The sequence below is a fragment of the Borostomias antarcticus genome (genome assembly GCF_949987555.1).
Source record: "Borostomias antarcticus genome assembly, chromosome: 3".
In the NCBI taxonomy this organism is placed as follows: domain Eukaryota; kingdom Metazoa; phylum Chordata; class Actinopteri; order Stomiiformes; family Stomiidae; genus Borostomias; species Borostomias antarcticus.
The window spans coordinates 34,418,307-34,440,300 of record NC_140236.1 but is presented as its reverse complement, the minus strand read 5'-3'; the positions used below and the strand labels follow the sequence as shown (position 1 = coordinate 34,440,300).

Here is a 21,994-nt window from a genome sequence, read left to right as displayed (position 1 = left end):
CAACGAACGTGCCTTCAATCTAGCTATTCAATCACAGCTATGCAACGAAAGTGACGGCGTCTGCGACATTAGAAAGTCGGTAGGTGCAAGACACCTCTGTCCGACAAATAAGTGTTGACAATGACATCATTTCTGTCTGTCGACACTTTCAAACGTGTCATACGACGAAGTATGAATTGGCCTTAACAGACCTAGTGCTCTTGGCCTTCAGGAGACATGGTTTCACAGCCGATGCCACCCTGAAGCCCATAGCTACCTTATTTTACACGCTCACCAATTGAGTAGCACCATGAAATGTGCTTCATTCAGACTGAACGTGAAGGAAAATCGGCTGTCATGTATTTGTCATGTATTTGTCATGTATTTATCATAGTCATTTATGTTCTAAGTACAATAAATGACAGCAGAACTGTTCCCCCACCACCCCAGAGAGAGATGGCCAGAGGGGCGTGTCTGTCAGCCTCGTGTCTGTCAGCCTCGTGCCCGGCAGCAGCAGCAGCAGCAGCAGGGAGTCCTTTGATCCAGGGTCTCTGTGAGGCCTGCAGGGGTCAGCAGAGGCTTTTCCGTAGGGACAGGGTTAGAGGCTGGTCTATGTGAAGGGTAGGGTTAGAGGCTGGTCTCTGTGAGGGGTAGTGTTAGAGGCTGGTGTCTCTGTGAGGGGTAGGGTTAGAGGCTGTGAGGGGTAGGGTTAGAGGCTGTGAGGGATAGGGTTAGAGGCTAGCCTCAGAGAGGGGTAGGATTAGAGGCTGTGAGGGATAGGGTTAGAGGCTGGCCTCAGAGAGGGGTAGGGTTAGAGGCTGTGAGGGGTAGGGTTAGAGGCTGGCCTCAGAGAGGGGTAGGATTAGAGGTTGTGAGGGGTAGGGTTAGAGGCTAGCCTCAGAGAGGGGTAGGGTTAGAGGCTGTGAGGTGTAGGGTTAGAGGCTGGTCTCTGTGAGGGGTAGCGTTAGAAGCTGTGAGGGGTATGGTTAGAGGCTGGCCTCAGAGAGGGGTAGGGATAGAGGCTGGTCTCTGTGAGGGGTAGGGTTAGAGGCTGGTCTCTGTGAGGGGTCGGGTTAGAGGCTGGTCTCTGTGAGGGGTAGGGTTAGAGGCTGGTCTCTGTGAGGGGTAGGGATAGAGGCTGTGAGGGGTATGGTTAGAGGCTGTGAGGGGTAGGGTTAGAGGCTGTGAGGGGTAGGGTTAGAGGCTGGTCTCTGTGAGGGGTAGGGTTAGAGGCTGGTCTCTGTGAGGGGTAGGGTTAGAGGCTGTGAGGGGTAGGGTTTGAAGCTGGCCTCTGTGAGGGGGTAGGGTTAGAGGCTGGCCTCTGTGAGGGGGTAGGGTTAGAGGCTGGCCTCTGTGAGGGGGTAGGGTTAGAGGCTGTCTCTGTGAGGGGGTAGGGTTAGAGGCTGGCCTCTGTGAGGGGTAGGGTTAGAGGCTGGCCTCTGTGAGGGGTAGGGTTTGAAGCTGGCCTCTGTGAGGGGGTAGGGTTTGAAGCTGGCCTCTGTGAGGGGGTAGGGTTAGAGGCTGTCTCTGTGAGGGGGTAGGGTTAGAGGCTGTCTCTGTGAGGGGGTAGGGTTAGAGGCTGGCCTCTGTGAGGGGTAGGGTTAGAGGCTGGCCTCTGTGAGGGGTATGGTTAGAAGCTGGCCTCTGTGAGGGTTAGGGTTTGAAGCTGGCCTCGTTGAGGGGTAGGGTTAGAGGCTGTCTCTGTGAGGGGTAGGGTTAGAGGCTGGTCTCTGTGAGGGGTCGGGTTAGAGGCTGGTCTCTGTGAGGGGTAGGGTTAGAGGCTGGTCTCTGTGAGGGGTAGGGTTAGAGGCTGTCTCTGTGAGGGGTAGGGATAGAGGCTGTGAGGGGTAGGGTTAGAGGCTGGTCTCTGTGAGGGGTAGGGTTAGAGGCTGGTCTCTATGAGGGGATAGGGTAAGAGGCTGGTCTCTGTGAGGGGTAGGGTTAGAGGCTGTCTCTGTGAGGGGTAGGGTTAGAGGCTGGTCTCTGTGAGGGGTAGGGTTTGAAGCTGGCCTCTGTGAGGGGGTAGGGTTAGAGGCTGGCCTCTGTGAGGGGTAGGGTTAGAGGCTGAACTCTCTAAGGCCTGCTGGGGACAGCAGAGGCTGGGCTGGCCAGACCCTTTGATACTCGGCTACTAACATCAGAGCATGTGGGGCAGAGCTATGAAATCATTTCCAGATCTCTGTCCCTGCTAGCTCACAGGATGCTATCTGCATCCATGCTAGCCCTGCTATCTGGGTCACTGAGCACTTTAATTATGGGCCAGAGTCTATGCTTGTACGGCTTAGTGTAGCAAGGGTACACAGCTAAATATACAATGAGTAATGCAGGTGTCACCTCACTGGGGTAAATATCTGCACCTCCACCTCCCAAAAGTACCATTTAGCTAACTCCAGCCACCGGAAAGCTAGCCTGGCGTCGCCACCCTGATCACGTGAGCTCACATTCTCTTTCTCTCCATGGATCAGTCTGGACATCCACCTGTTCTAAGTGATTTCCACCCGACCAGATATTGGTCGGGCCAATCGCCACCGTTTGTATTGTAATATGGGGCGGGTTTTAAATGATGACTGAACTGTACCCATGTGATACGATGACTAACCCACATTTCATTTTGTTCTGCGAACATAACGTTGATAACATCCCTTGTAACTCTAAAATGAACAGAGAATTTCCCAAACATTTGCATTTTTGCGAATTGGATCTGGCGAAGCCAAGCTACTGAAAAGCTACTGGAGCATGATGGATGATGATGACATGGGTACTACTAACTTCAAATCAATTTATGCCGGGCTCACACTTCATTTAATTTTATTTCAAACCTTTATTTATACTCGTGAAGCACTGAGGTTTCCCTAATTTACAGTGATGATGAATTTACACAGAGACAGAAATCAAATCAACAAAACAAATGCAATGTACAATAATGATAATAATTAAAAACAGTTACAGGTTGAAGTACATATCTCTAGAGCCATGGACTTAAACTCTGTGACTGAAGGAAGGACCTCAAGCTTTAGAGTCTGTTGTAACATATTCAAGTATAAGGAGCATCATATAAAAAAGCAGCCCTTCCAAGTTCAGAATGCACTCAAGGAACCCTGAGAACAAGCCGATCATTAGATTCCGGGTCTGGTAGGTGCCAAGGCTCCAGTCCAACAGAGACGAGATGCAAGGTGGAAGTTTACCAATAATGGCTTTGGAAATAAATAAATACCAGTGATAGTTACCCCTTAGAGAAAGAGATGACCAGCCCACCTTATGATAAAGAACACAGTGGTGAGTCATATCCATCACCTGTAATAAACCTTAGGGCGGAGTGGTAGACAGAGTCCAAGGGTTTCAAGGTTGTCACGGAAGCATGTCTATAGATAGTGTCACCACAGTCTAATACTGATAGAAAAACAGCTTGGACAATTATTTTCCTACTGAACATAGGAAAGCTAGAACGGTTTCTGTACAAGAAGCCAATTTTCTGCCGCAGTTTAGAGGCTAGATTATCTACATGAAACTTGAAAGAGAGTATCATCCAACCACAAACCAAGATATTTGTACTCCATGATTCTCTCAATATGCAGGCCATTAGCAGTTGGAAGTTGGAGTCAATCAAAATCAATAGTCCTACCTCTAGAGAACAACATAACTAAGATTTGCTAGGATCTAGGACTAGTTTAAGATTGCTGAGAGCTTCTTGTAGTACCTTAAAAGCACGCTGCAGATTAACAATGGCTTCCTGAACAGTATCCGCAATACAGTAGATAACTGTATCATCAGCATAAAAATGAACATGACAGCCAGTTAGTGTAGAGACAATATCATTAATATAGATGGAGAAAAGGACAGGACCCAACACCGATCCCTGGGGCACACCTTTAGCTAGAGACAGGAAATCAGCTTAAATGTTACCGTATTTCACACACTACAGGATTTTTGGGCCGAATTATCCCCGATTCACCCCTCCCGACATTTGGAGGAGAAATCTGGTCTGGAACGTTGGCCAGTACCGATGTTCGGCCCAGATTATCTTGTAATGTGAGGAATTTATAGATTCAATCTTATACTGTACCTCGCGATCCCTCGGTCTCCCTCGGTCACAATAATATCCTGTAGTGTGTGATGAACTGTTGATTAATGATTTATGAGAACACTCGATTTCAAAATCAGTTGGGATTTTGAATATCCTGTAGTGTGAGCCCGGCATTAGTTACAACTCTCACCTATGCACACGAGAGGCGGAGATCAAGGCCCTTATCCAGTGCAGTCTAGTTTAATATTTTAACACCCTTTCTAAAAACCGCCACCACCCCTGCCCTCAAATCCAATTCCATGTGTGCCCTTTGATATTCAGGGTCTTTGATATGTCTTATCTGCTGGAACCCTTTCCAACATCGAATCCCTCTCTGTTTTACTACATGCTGTTAAACACTGAACTGGGTAACCCACACTAACTACACTTCTACCTTATGATCTTGTTAATAGAAGGCAGAGGAGAGGACCACATATTTGAACTGGGAACAGCCCAGTTTGTAGTTAGGGTTAGGGGATTGTGGGTTAATGCAAGGATATAGCAGCAGAGGAATGCACGCACATCAAAAAAGTGCAACAGGTGCTCGACAACAAAAAAGATACTAGAAAAGAGAGAATATCCACACACTGTAATTAGCTCCCACGGTGAATTGAATAAATAAGGCACAATGTTTCGGCACAAATGGCCTTCCTCAGGGGCAATTTAATGCAGGGATTTGCAATAAAGCCACTAGGGTTCATGCTCGGTGAAGGGGTCAGTCAAACGTTTATTTGAGGTTAGTGTTATGATGTGAAAGGGTGCTTGAAATAGCCCGGTTCAGTCCTTCCCAATCAAAGGAGAAAATATTTGCTCCAGAAATGCACTCATGTATAATAATGTCCCAAAATGAGCGTGATGATGCATGCTGAGCTGACTTCCTTTGATCTGGAAGACTTTGATATAAGGACTTCTCTCTCCATGGGTCCGTCTCTCTCCGTCAGCACGATTCACGCCCCTTTATCCAAACGCAGTCTGTCCCAGCTGCCACCAGCACCCCAAACGCATCACCGTCATGTACAGTAATACAAGCAACTCCCTCACAGTTTATTTGAGGTGAGGGAAATGAGTGGTCTCTCTCTCTCTCTCTCTCTCTCTCTCTCTCTCTCTCTCTCTTTATCAATCAATTAATCAATCAGTCTGTCTGTCTGTCTGTCTGTCTGTCTGTCTGTCTATATCCATCTATCTGTCTATATATCTACTATATATATATATATATATATATATATATATATATATATATATATATATATATGAGATAACAGGCAAGGGAAAGATATAATTGCTTTTCATGAGGAGGTACTGGTAAGAGAGAGAGAGAGAGAGAGATAGAGAGAGAGAGAGAATTGGTGAGAGTATAGGTGGGTGAGAGAGAGTATAGGTGAGGTAGAGTGGTTATCAGTATAGATTTATTTAAACTGATTCTCTGTCCCAGGTCCTCACCACCTGGCGCCTCTATTTCCTGATGGTCAAGGTTCCGGCAAAGGTAGCTATCTCCTCATGTCTTACAATACAGCATGTACAACCAGGCCCCTAGGTAACTCTGATACAGCATGTACAACCAGGCCCCTAGGTTACTCTGATACAGCATGTACAACCAGGCCCCTAGGTTACTCTGATACAGCATGTACAACCAGGGCCCTAGGTTACTCTGATACAGCATGTACAACCAGGCCCCTAGGTTACTCTGATACAGCATGTACAACCAGGGCCCTAGGTTACTCTGATACAGCATGTACAACCAGGGCCCTAGGTTACTCTGATACAGCATGTACAACCAGGCCCCTAGGTTACTCTGATACAGCATGTACAACCAGGCCCCTAGGTTACTCTGATACAGCATGTACAACCAGGCCCCTAGGTTACTCTGATACAGCATGTACAACCAGGGCCCTAGGTTACTCTGATACAGCATGTACAACCAGGCCCATAGGTTACTCTGATACAGCATGTACTGTACAACCAGGCCCCTAGATTACTCTGATACAGCATGTACAACCAGGCCCCTAGGTTACTCTGATACAGCATGTACAACCAGGCCCCTAGGTTACTCTGATACAGCATGTACAACCAGGCCCCTAGGTTACTCTGATACAGCATGTACAACCAGGCCCCTAGGTTACTCTGATACAGCATGTACAACCAGGCCCCTAGGTTACTCTGATACAGCATGTACAACCAGGGCCCTAGGTTACTCTGATACAGCATGTACAACCAGGCCCCTAGGTTACTCTGATACAGCATGTACAACCAGGGCCCTAGGTTACTCTGATACAGCATGTACAACCAGGCCCCTAGGTTACTCTGATACAGCATGTACAACCAGGCCCCTAGGTTACTCTGATACAGCATGTACAACCAGGCCCCTAGGTTACTCTGATACAGCATGTACAACCAGGCCCCTAGGTTACTCTGATACAGCATGTACAACCAGGCCCCTAGGTTACTCTGATACAGCATGTACAACCAGGCCCCTAGGTTACTTTGATACAGCATGTACTGAACAACTGTCATGCTCTTTAACAAGCCCTTGGATTACTCTGGTATCAATCAATCAATCAAGTTGGATTTATAAACCCCCCATCATGATACCCAGAGTCCAGTATTCATTCAGACACAGTCATACTGGTGGTGGTTAAGCTACATCTGTAGCCACAGCTGCCCTGGGGCAGACTGACAGAAGCGTGGCTGCCAATCAGCGCCTACGGCCCCTCCGACCACCACCAACATTCATTCACATTCATACGTTGCATAAGCTGATGAGGGTCACATGTGTCTTGACAGGTAGAGGTCACATTCAACTTCTTGGAGATTCGGTCGCTGAACACCCACCCTGATGACCAGGTCAGACCGCTAGCGCAGACCAACAACACAGGAAGTGATCATGTACATAACTACGGATGAGAGCTGTAACAGAGCACCAAATGTACTGTTGTTGTTTGTATCCGGGCAGGTTGTCATAGACACAGACAAGTACACATACTCCTTGAGGTTTCAGACACGCGACCACCTCAACCATGTGGTCGGCCATGTCAACTTGGCCCTGTCTCGAATATTCAACAACTCGGTGTTTGCGTGAGTACCTTCCACACTGTGTCGAGTAGGCCCGCCTCACCGTTCTCCATCATCAGCCTGACAAAAAGGAAGGGCCAGACTTAATGATATTTAGGTTATACTGTACGTCTTGTCAAGCGTGTCTGGTGTGATTGACTCCTCCAGGCCATCTATCTGTCACTCAGACAGCGACCTCTCTGAGGGAAGCAGGAAGCACTCTCCCAGCTCAGAGAGCTCCATGGAAACCCAGAGGGCCTGTGGTAAGATATGCACACACTCACACACACACAGACACACAAACACACACACGCACACACACACAGACACACACACACACACACATGCAGGCTGAGTGAGTTCAATTTATGTAAAACACTTAAATGCACAAAATGTTCATGTTCAGCTGTCTATTGTAGTGGTATCGTGGTGTCGCTGCTAGGTTTTTGTTGCGTTCTCTGTGACCAGGAGGGTTTTCGGAGACCTACGCCGCCCTGTGTGACTACAACAGCATCAGCTGCAAGGAGGAGGTCCAGTGGGTAAGAGTATTGCGACTGTGCCTGTGTTGAGTATGAGTGTGTGTGTGTATGTGTGTGAGTGTGAGTGTGTGTTGAGTGTGTGTGTGTGTGTGTGTGTGTGTTGAGTGTGTGTGTTGAGTGTGTAAGTGTGTTGTGTGTTGTGTTGAGTATGTGATTGTGTATGTGCTGAATGTATGTGTGTGTGTGTGTGTGTGTGTGTTTTACACATTTGTCTGCTAATACACCAGATGTTGTTGTCTGTAGCCATGTTTCCATCCACACGTTTTATGCGAATTAAGTTATATTGAATTAAAAATGCCTTATGGAAACAGTAAAATTCGATTAAAAGTCATGAAAATCGACAAAAAGTTTGTACTGTCGATCTCATCGGATTTTCTCTTGTTCAATAAAAGTCTTTTGTGATAAAAGCTTTATCCGATTTAAAGGTCTAGATGGAAACGCACGTTCACCGGCTTTATTCACATTCGTATTTTTAGCGATCCTCACACAATTCGATTGACAAGTGGATGGAAACATGGCTAGTGAAGTATCCAGATAGGTGTTCTGGAGGTCGCCTGCTCATTTGACCCTAGCCTAGAGGAAGCCTTCATGACCAAGGTCATTAAGTACCAACCTCACCTGAATACCATCTCAGAGCCAGGGTACAGATGCAGTCAACTTGTGTTCATATTTGGCAGCCTAGGACATACACATAGCTTGGTCATAAGAGGCTTCCAAAAACTGGGATGCCCAAAAAGAGGGCTAAACGCCTTGCTAAGTCCTGCTCTGTCTCTGCTGTCATTGGCAGCTGCCATATCTGGCGGAGACGCTGCTACTTGTACCCTTGAAAGATGTGTGGAAAAGAAAGTTGGTCCATGAATTGTGATTGTATACTGATTGTACCCTCAGTGTTTGTGTCCCAGTATGTAGTTATTTTCTATGTGGACATATATGGGGCGGCTGTGGCTCAGTGGTAGAGCGGGTCGTCCAATGATCGTAGGGTCGGTGGTTCGAATCGCGCCTCCACATGTCGAAGTGTCCTTGGGAAAGACACTGAACTCCAAATTGCTCCCAATGAGCAGGCTAGCACCTTGCATGGCAGCTGCTGCCATTGGAGTGTGAATGTGTGGGTGAACGAGAGGCCATTATAAAGCGCTTTGGATAAAAGCACTATATAAGTGCAGTCCATTTACTATTTACCAAATAAATTGTTAAAATGTGTGTTGAGTGTGTGAGTGCGGGTTCCATACCACCCTGAACATTGAGCAGAGGGCTCAGACTTGGTAGCAAGTGGACTGATGGGTAATGTTGGTCTCGGTAGGATGTGGACACAATCTACCACTCTCAGGACAACCGGGAGTTCAACCTGCTGGACTTCAGCCACCTGGACAGCAGGTGAGAGACGGAGAGAGATCAGACAGAGCCGTCACATCCCCACCGACCCCTTAGGCCTGCTGGGAAAACACACACATCCTTATACACTATACCCAATCCTGGATACTTACTGCTATATTATTTCATACATGTTATGCTACGGAAGCTCAAAGGAGCCAAAAATTAATAGAAGACTATGGGAGATGGTGTTAGGGTTAGGGTGAGTCTATGGGAGAGGGGGTTAGGGTTGATCTATGGGAGAGGGTTTAGGGATAGTCTATGGGAGGTGAGGTTAGGGGGTTAGGGTGAGTCTATGGGAGAGGGGGTTAGGGTTGGTCTATGGGAGAGGGGGTTAGGGTGAGTCTATGGGAGATGAGGTTAGGGTGAGTCTATGGGAGGTGAGGTTAGGGGGTTAGGGTTGGTCTATGGGAGAGGGGGTTAGGGATAGTCTATGGGAGAGGGGGTTAGGGGGTTAGGGTTGGTCTATGGGAGATGGGGTTAGGGGTTAGGGTGATTCTATGGGAGAGGGGGTTAGGGTTGGTCTATGGGAGATGAGGTTAGGGGTTAGGGTGAGTCTATGGGAGATGAGGTCAGGGGGTTAGGGTTGGTCCATGGGAGAGGGGGTTAGGGGGAGTCTATGGGAGATGAGGTCAGGGGGTTAGGGTTGGTCTATGGGAGAGGGGGTTAGGGTGAGTCTATGCGAGATGAGGTTAGGGGGTTAGGGATAGTCTATGGGAGATGAGGTTAGGGGGTTAGGGTTGGTCTATGGGAGAGGGGGTTAGGGGGTTAGGGTTGGTCTATGGGAGATGAGGTTAGGGGGTTAGGGTTGGTCTATGGGAGAGGGGGTTAGGGATAGTCTATGGGAGATGAGGTTAGGGGGTTAGGGGGAGTCTATGGGAGATGGGGTTAGGGATAGTCTATGGGAGATGAGGTCAGGGGGTTAGGGTTGGTCTATGGGAGATGAGGTTAGGGGGTTAGGGATAGTCTATGTTAGATGAGGTTAGGGTGAGTCTATGGGAGAGGGGGTTAGGGTGAGTCTGCGAGATGAGGTTAGGGTGAGTCTATGGGAGATGAGGTTAGGGGGTTAGGGATAGTCTATGGGAGATGAGGTTAGGGGGTTAGGGTGAGTCTATGTTAGATGAGGTTAGGGTGAGTCTATGCGAGATACTGTAGCACTCTTGGCAGCTTGAGCTTTTAAGGTTTCACTTGTATAACAGCCCTCAGAAAAGCCATTTCCTCCCTCATTTTTATTGTTGTTTGTTTAATTTCAGGGACCTGGCAGTAATCGTTGCCTCAATGGCATATAACACTTGGTTCACCAAACTATACTGCAAAGACCTGCGCATAGTACGTATCTCCCTGTGTTGAATGTCAGTATTGTCATAAAAAGTGTTTTTTAATGCATGCATAGATATACAATCTATTGAATGTCAATATTGTCATATAAAGTGTATATTCAGTGTCAGTATTGTCATATAAACAAACCTGCCCTGGGGTGACTGTGTCTGATTTCCTAGGGGTCAGAGGTCACAGAGCAGGTCCTGCACACGCTCAGTAAGTCGTCCAGTCTGGAGGAGGTCACTCTGGAGAACGCTGGGCTCAAATCGTGAGTCTTCCACCCCTCAGTGCTGTCCTGTATATCCCTCCTGTTACCATTTACAGTACTAACACACAGGGGCTTGTGTGTTCCTCTCTACGTATGTGTGTGTGTGTGTGTGTGTGTGTGTGTGTGTGTGTGTGTGTGCGTGTGCGTGTGCGTGCATCAATGTATGTATGTATGTATGTGTGTGTGTGTGTGTGTGTGTGTGTGTGTGTGTGCGTGTGCGTACATGTATGTATGTATGTATGTATGTATGTGTATGTGTGTGTGTGTGTGTGTGCGTGTGCGTGTGCATGCATGTATGTATGTATGTATGTATGTATGTATGTATGTATGTATGTATGTATGTATGTATGTATGTATGTATGTATGTGTGTGTGTGTGTGTGTGTGTGTGAGCGCGCGTGTGTGTGCGCGTGTGTGTGTGTGTGTGTATGTATGTGTCACAGAGACTTTCCCCAGAAGATGTCCATCGCCCTCTCAGAGAACCCCGCGTCTGCCATTCACTCTCTCAACCTGGCTCACAACACGCTGGACAACCAGGGTATCCCACATCAGCTACCTACTTTAGTCTGCTTTACACTCATGTGACAGTAATGTCCCCAAATCTCTCTAACCGAATGTCTATTTCATCTTCACCATCGTCTGCTGCCTGGCTCAGGTGTGTCCAACCTTATTCAGCAGATCTGTCGCCTCAGTAAAGGACTGCGGCTTCTCAACCTCTCCAAGACCTCGCTCTCCTCCAAAGGTTTGGACCCTCCTCTCCCCTTTCTGGGCCAGCCAGACATGCAGCAGCAGGATCTGTCCTTCACCACATCCACACCCACATCCCAGCCATGCCGCATGTCAGCAGGCGGGACGGTCGGGAAGTAATACCAGCCACTGCTTATAGGGCTCTCTCTCTCTCTCTCTCTCTCTCTCTCTCTCTCTCTCTCTCCCTCTCCCTCTATCTATCTCATCTCTCTATCGTATCTCTCTATCTAATCTCTAATTTCTTTCTCTCTCACTCACTCTCTCTATCTCTATCTATGTTCTCTGTCTTTCTCTCTCTCTATCTCTCTGTATCTTATCTCTCTCTCTCTCTCTATCTATCTAATTTCTCTCACTCTATCTCTCCCTCTCTATCTATGTTCTCTGTCTTTCTCTCTCTCTATCTCTCTGTATCTTATCTCTCTATCTCTCTCTCTATCTATCTAATTTCTCTCTATCTCTCCCTCTCTCTCCCTCTCTCTCTCTCTCTCTCTCTCTCTCTCTTGCTCTCTCTCTCTCTCTCTCTCTCTCTCTCAGGTGTGGTGTCTCTCTCTCAGGCCCTGTGCTCCAGTGATGAGTATTCCAACTCCCTGCTGCATCTGGACCTGAGCAAGAACCCTGGGGTTCTGTCTGGGGAGGACGCCACGGTCAGGAGACCCTCAGCACACACACACACACACACACACACACACACACACACACACACACACACACAACTCTCTTATGATTAGGGGGCGGATCGTCCAATGATCGTAGGGTCGGTGGTTTGATTCCCGGCTCCTCCTGTCCACATGTTGAAGTGTCCTTGGGCAAGACACTGAACCCCAAATTGCTCCCAATCAGCAGGCTAGGATAGCACCTTGCATGGCAGCTGCCGCCATTGGGGTGTGAATGTGTGTGTGAATGAGTGGATGAGAGGCCATTGTAAAGTGCTTTGGATAAAAGCGAAAATGTAGTCCCAGACACGACCATCTTGTTTCTACACAGGTGTATCTATTTATCTGATTGGCTCTACTGCATAGAATCCTATGAAATCAGACGAATAGATACACCTGTGTAGAAACAAGATGGTTTCGTTCTAAATTTTGTTTTCATTCGTGGATTCCGGCCTGTGATTCAGATCTGTTCCAAAATGTAATGGCTTCTAAGGTGGCCCATTATACACCCCTCCACTGAGTTTCCTGAAAATCAGTTCAGTAGTTTTTGCATAATCAAAAAATGAATGGAGGTGTATGGCCAGTCTGGCTGTGTTTGGGCAGCCCATGGACCCTACCTGTGATTTGCATCTGTTCCAAAATGGAAGGGGTTATAAGTTGAACCATGCTACACCCCTCCAGCGAATTTCATGAAATTCAGTCAGGTAATTTTTGCGTAATCCTGGTTCAAAAAATGAATATAGGTGAATGGCCGGCCATGTTAGGACGGCCCGTGGTTCCGATCTGCTTCAAAATTGAATGAGTTCTAAGTTGGACCATGCTACACCCTTCCACCGAGTGTCGTGAAAATTGGTCTGGTAGTTTTTGTGTATTCCTGCTAACAAACGTACTCACAAACCCACACACAAACGCACCCACGTCACCCAAAACATTACCTCTCATCCTGCGCTATCACTGGGGGCGGAGGTACAAATAAAGTGCAGTTTTTCATTTACGTGTCGATATTTCCGTTAAATCCAATATGATTTATTTGTTCTCTCCAGAATTTGTACCTGTTCTTATCACAGCCAAACTGTCTGGTGCACTTGGATCTGTCTGGCACAGACTGCTCAGTTGACTCAGTGAGTAATCTCTGGCTCGGAGAAACGCTTTCCTTTTACTGCCAAAGTTCTAATATCCATCTTTCAATTTCCTCCTTGAAAACCGTCCAAATCTCGTCTTCTCCCTCTCCCACGCTAACACTGTGCAGCACCACTGTGTGTGTCCCCTCTTTCCTGCAGCTGTTTGGGTCTCTTCTGAGGGGATGCTGCGCTGATCTCTCCTACCTGAACCTCTCAAAAAACTCCTTCTCCCACAGGTCAGTCACATCCGCACTTTGGATTTGGTGACGTCTATGAAGATTGCTAAAAAAAGAATTTGCCCCAAATTAATTTTGCTATTATTTTTGGGCAATCCACATCCCCCCTCGCTTTCCTGTCCTTCCCCCCTCCTCTCCCCCGTCTCTCCGCACCTCTGCCCCCTCCCTTCAATAAGAAATATATAATAGAAATATAATAACGTTGTTTACAACGAGAAATAGCCAGGCTTAAACTGATATATCATGTAGCATATTACTGTAGATAGTCATGTTTTATATGCAGAGATATTCTCTTCTCTTTCTCTTCTCAGGGAAAGCTCCACCGCACCACTCACTTACCCTCCATAGAAACTATAGTCTCTCCAGACTCAAATATTACGTTGAATCGCTGAGCTCTGCATACTACATCATAGAGTGGGAGTCTGTGCCAGTTCGCCACCCAAGCTAGTGTTCTGAGGGCGTATCAACGGTTCAAAATTGAAAGAGTGACAGGTCGTAGCAGCAAATGAGAGACTCTAGCCCAGGTTAGATGGGCGGGGCATATCTACAGGTGGGAACGCCTGATCGCGAAAGTCGTTACTGATCGGTGTCGCAGGGATTGCTGTGAAACCAATGGATTGCCAGGATTTGAGCACCAGACCCATAGAGAGATCTGCAGCATGCAGTAACGTAGTTAGCTTACGTAGTGTATAAGCGACAGAACTCTCATGGGTCTGGTGTTGAGACTATAGGAACTACTACCTGTTCTACCTACGGTAGTACACATTAGTCTTGCATAGCCAGACCTCTCTCCACACTTCGCTTATGCTGTGCCAGCGCTGGAGAAAAGTCTGGCTATTCATTACCATTTGAGGATAGGGGGGAAAATGTTCTTTGTATTTCTTTAAACCAATCACAATCAGTTGTGAGCGGTTGCTAGGTTGTTTTTTCACGCAGTCTGGGAGAATCTCCCATCGTCGCTGATCGGCCGACCACATGAATCTGGGAGTAATAAAAGAATGACAAGGCTTTCCCTCTTCCTCTCTCTCTTCCTCTGTCTCTCCTGTCCTGCTCTCTGGCCCGTCTCTTTTTCTTTCTCTCTCTCTCTCTCTCTCCTGCAGGAAGGTGAAGGACAGCCTGCCTTTGTTTCGTCAGTTCTACAGCTCAGCCTTCAGTCTAACACACGTCAGCCTGTCCTCCATGAAACTGCCCCCCGATGTCCTGAGGTGAGCGCACGCACGCACACACGCACGCACACACACACACACACACACACACACACACACAATAGAGATGAAAAGGGCTGTTTGTTCCTGTGGAATTCCTATCTCTAACTTTCTTCCTGTTCTTTGTCTTCAGGGCTCTCTTTGTTGGTTTGACCACCAACCCTCACATCACTGACCTGCACCTGGACATCAGTGGCTGTGAGGTACGAGTCTGTCTGTCTACGTGTCTGTCTACGTGTCTGTCTATCTGTCTGTCTTGTTACCTCCCAGGTAGGGGAACAGGGTTGGAGCACAGCAACCAATGTCCACAGGAATAGCTATTTTTTCCGTATTTATTCAAGCGGTGAACTCAAATAGAGGCAAAAATGAAAAACAAAAGAAAATATTTGGCAGCGCCGGCCTGGTTCCCTTTCCCCCCGTCCACGAGCAGTGGGGGTCTGGTCAGGGCGGCGGCGTCGCTCCTGAAGACAACAAGAACACGACATTGGCACTATTCAATAAAGTGAGTTCGATTTGTCAGCACCAGCACACAGGTCAGCTACTCATTGAGTCCTAACACTGCTGTCTGTCTCCCAGGCTGGGCTTTTCAGCGTTGTGGAGGCTCGTTAGCTAATTGGCTCCAGCCGGTGCGCTCCCAGTCCTGGCTTGATTGCGGTATTGGGTGCAGTTGGAGCATAGGGTTGCCTGGGCAACGATGAATGGGCGGTAAACCCCGTCGATCGCCTGTCCGCGCTGCCTATGGTGCTGAACACGGCCTGTCCACGCTGCCCATGGTGCTGAACACGGCCTGTCCACGCTGCCCATGGTGCTGAACACGGCCTGTCCGCTTAGCCAGAGCTCCACTGTCTGCTTTACCTGCCTGGCGCTGTCCAGTATACTGACAGTGAGTTTTACACCATAAGGGGCCAGGCTTGGGCGTGTTAGAGACCACGGAATATGCCTTTGTGGCAGCCTTGCGCCGGACGCCACCGGAGAGGATTCCTTAGTCTGTCTGACTGTCTCACATGTTGCGTTGTGTTTGTTTGTGTGTGTGTGTGTGTGTGTGTGTGTCCCAGCTGAGGTCATTGGGAGCTGCAGTCATCCAGGAGCTGTTCCCCAGGGTCTGCTGCATCGCCACGCTGGACATCTCAGACAACGGTGAGGCGAGCTCAGACACCAGGACTACTAGTCCTAAACAACCACACAGAACCAGGACTACTACTACTGAACCACCACACAGAACCAGGACTATTACTACTGAACCACCACACACAGAACCAGGACTACTACTGAACCACCACACACAGAACCAGGACTACTACTACTGAACCACCACACAGAACCAGAACTACTACTACTACTGAACCACCACACACAGAACCAGAACTACTACTACTGACCCACCACACAGAACCAGGACTACTACTGAACCACCACACACAGAAACAGGACTACTACTACTGAACCACCACACAGAACCAGGAATACTACTACTGAACCACCACACAGAACCAGGACTACTACTACTGAACCACCACACACAGAACCAGGACTACTACTACTGACCCACCACACAGAACCAGGACTACTACTACTGAACCACCACACAGAACCAGGACTACTACTACTGAACCACCACACACAGAACCAGGACTACTAGTCCTAAACCACCACACAGAACCAGAACTACTACTACTGAACCACCACACAGAACCAGGACTACTACTACTGAACCACCACACACAGAACCAGGACTACTACTACTGAACCACCACACACAGAACCAGGACTACTACTACTGACCCACCACACACAGAACCAGGACTACTACTGAACCACCACACACAGAACCAGGACTACTACTACTGAACCACCACACACAGAACCAGAACTACTACTACTGAACCACCACACACAGAACCAGGACTACTACTACTGAACCACCACACACAGAACCAGGACTACTACTACTGAACCACCACACACAGAACCAGGACTACTACTACTGACCCACCACACACAGAACCAGGACTACTACTACTGAACCACCACACACAGAACCAGGACTACTACTACTGAACCACCACACACAGAACCGTGCGTGCAAAGTATGTACTTTGTAGAGGCAGCTATAGTACGTACTGGTAGTAAAAAGTAGAAGTATTGGAACGCAGCCCAGGACTGCTGCTCAGACACCAGGAATACTGCTCTGCCTGGATTCACACAGATGCCCCACTCTCTCAACCATGCTGTGTGTATAAACTGTGTGTTAAGCTCACATTGTGTGTGTGTGTTTGTGTGTGTGTGTTTTTACAGGGCTTGATGCAGACCTGCTCTCAGTCCTACCAGCCCTCTCTAGACACCCCTCCCTCAAGCACTTGTATCTGGGCAAGAACTTCAACGTTAAGAGCAGGTACAGTACTGCAGATATTCAGTGTGTGTGTGTGTGTGTGTGTGTGTGTGTGTGTGTGTGTGTGTGTGTGTGTCTGTGTGTGTGCGCGAGTGTGTGTGGGGTATGGAGCCTGGTCTCTCTTCTCATGGCTGTGTGTTTGCAGGGTGTTGGACGAGGTCCTTCAGAAGCTGGTCCAACTCATACAGGAGGAGGAATGTGTGAGTGATCATTTATATTCAGCTTTCATACAACAGATTGGTGGACATACTGTACTAGAACATAGCCATACTAATGCACACACAGAATAATTAACTTATATTTTGAAAATGGTAATTAATGTGCTCGCCATCAAATCAAACAAATTATGTATAGCCTGTTTTAACACGAGTGCTACAGTATTGTGTCAGGTGATGCAATTTTTAAAATGGTACACTAGTAGCGCCTGATAAACATTTATATTTTTTACATTTGCATTTTAATCATTAAGCCAATGCTTCCATCCAAAGCGACTTACAATAAGTAGAACCGACTGTACATCCCAGTCATCATCAGTAAAGCCTTGTAAGAATAAGTGCCATCAGCCACATCAGTCACAGTGCTAGAGAAAGGACAAGGGCAAGTCTTTTCTTCTTTCTGAGTTGGTCTACTTGCACTAGCCTGACCCTACCACTAGTCTGCAAGATGTAGGCCTGCTGTTTTAGATGTATGAATGCAGCCTACATACTTGAATTTGTGTATTGCATATCTATGGCTGTTTTGTATATTATGTGTATATTGATGTCTCTGGTGTTGATGGCGCTGATGCTTCTATGTGCACTAGGGTGGATCTGTGCAAACTTCATTCCGTTTAGCAATTTCTGCTTTAGCAACCTGCTAATTGGTCACATGCTCTTGAGTGCAGGAGGCCACAGGTGGGCCCAATCAAGCTTTGGAAAGTGATTGTGAACTGACAAGGCTATATATGAAGAGTTCATTTGCAAAAACAGATATGTGCATTTTTATAAATCATTTTTTCAATCAAATATCAACATTAAATATCAATTAAATAACAGTTTGATTGTTTTGATTAAATAAAGAAGACTCTTCTTTACGTAATCAAAACAATCAAACTGTTATTTAATTGATATTTAATGTTGACATTTGATTGAAAAAATGATTTATCAAAATGCACATATCTGTTTTTGCAAATTAACTCTTCATATGGGCAATGCCACCCACACCCTTCATATTGCACTGACGATAGTCACTGCGTGAACTGAAACGTTTGCATTTCTTTTGATCCCTTCTAAATCCACTAACATTTTGATAAGACTGAGTCTGGTTATGTTCTTGTGTGCGAGTCCTCTTTGGCAGCTTTATGACCGTTGTACCTGACTGACCAGAGACAAAACCAACACTAGGACTGTGTTCGGAATCGCTCCATATTCACTATAAAGTGCACTATATAGGGCGTCAGCCATTTTGTTTGTAGTGTCCGAATTCTCCACAGAATTTTCGTTCCTTATATAGTCCACTATTTATTACCCACAATTCACCTTTTTCTCCGTTCCCTAGGTAGTTCACTACATGGTGAACCCTATATAGGGAATAGGGAGTAAGGGAACGAGGGAGCGATTCTGAACACAGCTTAGTGACTGATATCAAGTGCGCAGCTCTTTTCCTGCTACTTATTAAGTCTTTTTTATTATCATATCATAGAATCAAGAGTTCAAAATGGAGTCTGTTTGTTGACTAACCCATTTAAACAGCTCCTGAGTTCTCTAGCCTTCCTTATTCACCCGCTCATCTCTCCTCTGTCTCGTAGTGTGTATCAGTGCTCAGGCCTAGTGCTGGAGAGTGTAACATACTGTAACTCTCTGAATTATTCACCGAGCCTGGTACTGTAAAAAGCTCTGACACGTTGCTTCAGCAGGCTTATAGAAAAGAACAGACAGCAGCACGCGTTGAATGAATATCAGACACAAAAATGATCTTTCACAGTTTATTCCTGTCGGTTCAGACAGAACGTGGGCGCTCTGAGGAAGGCTCTCGGCTGAAACGTGTCTCAACTGAAAGATAATTATTGCCTCTGATTTTCATATAATGCGTGCTGCTCTGTCTGTTCTTCTCTTTAAAAAGACAGCCCTGTTGAATTGAGTTTTACTTTTGAGTCCAGCAGCGTACTCTTCAAGTATTTTTGAGAAGTGCGCCCTACCTCCAACCTACTAGCTATGTTGTTGGTGTTTGTATAATAAATGTTTCCTGTTATGTACCTGGTGGCACCCCCCCCCCCCCCACACACCCTTCTGTCACCCCCCCCACACACACACACCCTTCTGTCACAACCCCCCCCACACACACACACCCTTCTGTCCACATTCTTAATCATGCTCTTCTTCTTCACATCTTCGGCCTGCTCACCCCTGCCTCCCTACTGTCACCCCCCCCCCCCCCCCACACATCTCCCTACTGTCCCTGACTGTCCCACCTCCCTCCCTCCCAGACCCTCCAGTCTCTGTCCCTGGCTGACTGTCCCCCCTCCCTCTTTCCCTCCCCAGACCCTCCAGTCTCTGTCCCTGGCTGACTGTCCCCCCTCCCTCTGTCCCTCCCCAGGGCCTACAGTCTCTGTCCCTGGCTGACTGTCCCCCCTCCCTCTGTCCCTCCCCAGGGCCTACAGTCCCTGTCCCTGGCTGACTGTCCCCCCTCCCTCTGTCCCTCCCCAGGGCCTACAGTCCCTGTCCCTGTCCGACTCGCGGCTGCGTTCTCGGGGCACGGTGCTGGTGAACGCGCTGGGCAGCAACGCCTGCCTGCGGAAGGTGGACCTGAGTGGGAACCACATGGAGGACATCGGAGCTAAGATGCTCAGCAAAGCCCTGCAGATCAACACCACACTCAGGCAAGCAGAGACGAGGGAGGGGGGGACACTGCTCTGTAGAAGGAGATGATTAAAGTCGCACTGAAACGGACGTTTGAGATCATCTAACTTCCGTAGTTTGACGTTTTTCCGACGCAAACAAGCTATGAGGGTGGGACATAGGTTTAGAGGAATTTGATTGGAACATTGACAAGTGGACGGGTTTTAAGACTTTAGACAGATTCGATAAAAGGATAGCGTTGATTGACGGGTGGATGTTGTGAGATTATTGGAATAAAATCTAAGGTACCTGTTGTCGTCATTGCACGTGACCTACCGTTTTCCAGGAAGTAAGAAATTATATACTTTGATATAAGATTAAAACAAAAGTAGAATTTAGTAAAAGATTTGGCATACATCGTTGAATAGGTGAACACTATGACCAATTATGTGAACCAAAATGGGACAGAATTCTTTTTTCATTTCAGTGCGACTTTAATAATAATACATAATTCACTATATTTATAAAGTACTTTTCATTGTGAAACAAACTCAAAACTGCTGAAAAATGGTTTAGCCTCCTTCCCAAATGCGTTAGCTAACGTTAATGTTTATTCCTGAACTTAGCTTAACCCACCCAAACACATCTTAATGTTAACCTAGCCTAATTTAGCTGAACCTAGCTTCTGTAAACTAGCCTATAACTTAGCTTCTGATGCTAACACACTGTGGTGTGTTATGGACGTTTGTGTTTCTCTCTCAGGAGTGTGGCGTGGGACTGTAACAACACCACAGCTGCAGGGTTCCTGGACGTGGCTCGCGCCCTGGAGCAGTAAGACTTAAACCATCAAACACACACACACACACACACACACACACACACACTGTACAGTACAGTACATTTCACTGCAACATCATTCAGAACGTGTGTATCAAAATACCTCAGTTAGGCTAGATGAGCCCTAAGAATATATTGTTGATGAGTGAAGAGACTCTCACTCACCAACCATAAAAAACAGGGAAACATTTTGTGTTCTAATAAATATTTTTCGTTTTGAAATTTTTTTCGTTTTTTTTTACATTTTATTTAATACAAGATGTTGCTGCTTTGGCTGAGAACTAAAGGCTAGAGTTAAGAAGCAGGAAGAAGTGTCCAGCTGCATGAAGAGCAGCTGTATGAGACCCCGTTTACACCTGGCATTAAAATGCGTTTTTGGTGATCAGATTGCTGATCGTGCTAAACCATGTGAAAATACAGGTGTAAATGCGCCCAAAACGTTTTGAGGACGGATTCCGATCCGATCGGCCAAACTACCTCCGGAGGTGGTCAGGGACGCATTTCGACCACATTTAATAGAAGCGTAAATGGAAATGCGTTTTTATTCCACATATCAACAACGTGGGCGGAAATACGTAGCCGTTGGAACGCGCCGGTTCCAGACCAGCAAGGAGCAGGCTTCCATGGCAACTAGCAAGAAAGCATTCAAATGGATCCTGGTCAAGGTTGGAGTCCAGTCGAGACAAATGTGTCTACTCTCAATTTAGTCAGACGAAAATATTCAAGAACAAACAGGATGTGACGTTTGCTTGTCAGCTGGACAGAGTCGATCGGATCTCAAACGGATCGGGTTGAAGGTAATCGAAACGCATATTAATGCCAGGTGTAAATGTAATCAGGCTAAATCATTATCTAGATACAATCTCGATAGGAGACACATTTTAATGCAAGGTGTAAACGGGGTCAAAGTGCCACATCAACCAGAGCTCTGAAGCACGCCAGCCTGCTCTGAGTTCACGTTCTCAGCAGTTCGACTCACCGGAAGTGCTGAGCTTGCGAGAGGCGTAACCATGGGCGTAACCATGGGCGTAACGAGGCGTAACCATGGGCGTAACCATGGGGGCGTAACCCGCTCGTCTCCCTCATCTCTCAAACCGCTCTCCCCCTCCCTGTTTCTTTCTCTTCTTCTCTGTCAGTAATTTTACCTTGCAGTACATGCCCCTCCCCCTCGGTGACATCAGCCAGGCATACCGCGGCGCCCCCGAGAGGACGGAGCAGGCGCTGACCAAGGCGAGCGCCTCAGACTCCTCCCCCGACCCCTTCATCAACCCTCTCCGCATGTCATCTCTCTTTTCTACTGTCCTCAGTTCTGTTTTGTAAACAACGCCGTCATCTCCATGTCCTCAGTTATTACTGGTGATTTGTGATAATAACCTCACACGCCAGATGGCTCGTTTCACACA

General features: G+C 47.2%; 1 protein-coding gene across 1 annotated transcript in view; it reads left to right on the top strand.

Annotated features, from left to right (window-relative positions):
• The window catches only part of carmil3 (capping protein regulator and myosin 1 linker 3), a gene marked incomplete at both ends in the record, with an annotated part of 39,306 nt that overhangs the window by 1,962 nt on the left and 15,350 nt on the right, over window positions 1-21,994 (top strand). Inside the window, 21 exon segments of the mRNA XM_084436156.1 lie at window positions 5,475-5,525; window positions 6,824-6,883; window positions 6,993-7,114; window positions 7,259-7,353; window positions 7,559-7,629; window positions 8,930-9,003; window positions 10,254-10,329; window positions 10,500-10,588; window positions 11,031-11,125; window positions 11,243-11,329; window positions 11,869-11,978; window positions 13,031-13,108; window positions 13,268-13,344; window positions 14,445-14,549; window positions 14,683-14,752; window positions 15,605-15,686; window positions 16,845-16,941; window positions 17,084-17,138; window positions 19,623-19,795; window positions 20,517-20,585; window positions 21,728-21,821. Coding sequence (XP_084292282.1) covers window positions 5,475-5,525; window positions 6,824-6,883; window positions 6,993-7,114; window positions 7,259-7,353; window positions 7,559-7,629; window positions 8,930-9,003; window positions 10,254-10,329; window positions 10,500-10,588; window positions 11,031-11,125; window positions 11,243-11,329; window positions 11,869-11,978; window positions 13,031-13,108; window positions 13,268-13,344; window positions 14,445-14,549; window positions 14,683-14,752; window positions 15,605-15,686; window positions 16,845-16,941; window positions 17,084-17,138; window positions 19,623-19,795; window positions 20,517-20,585; window positions 21,728-21,821 — 1,830 coding nt within the window.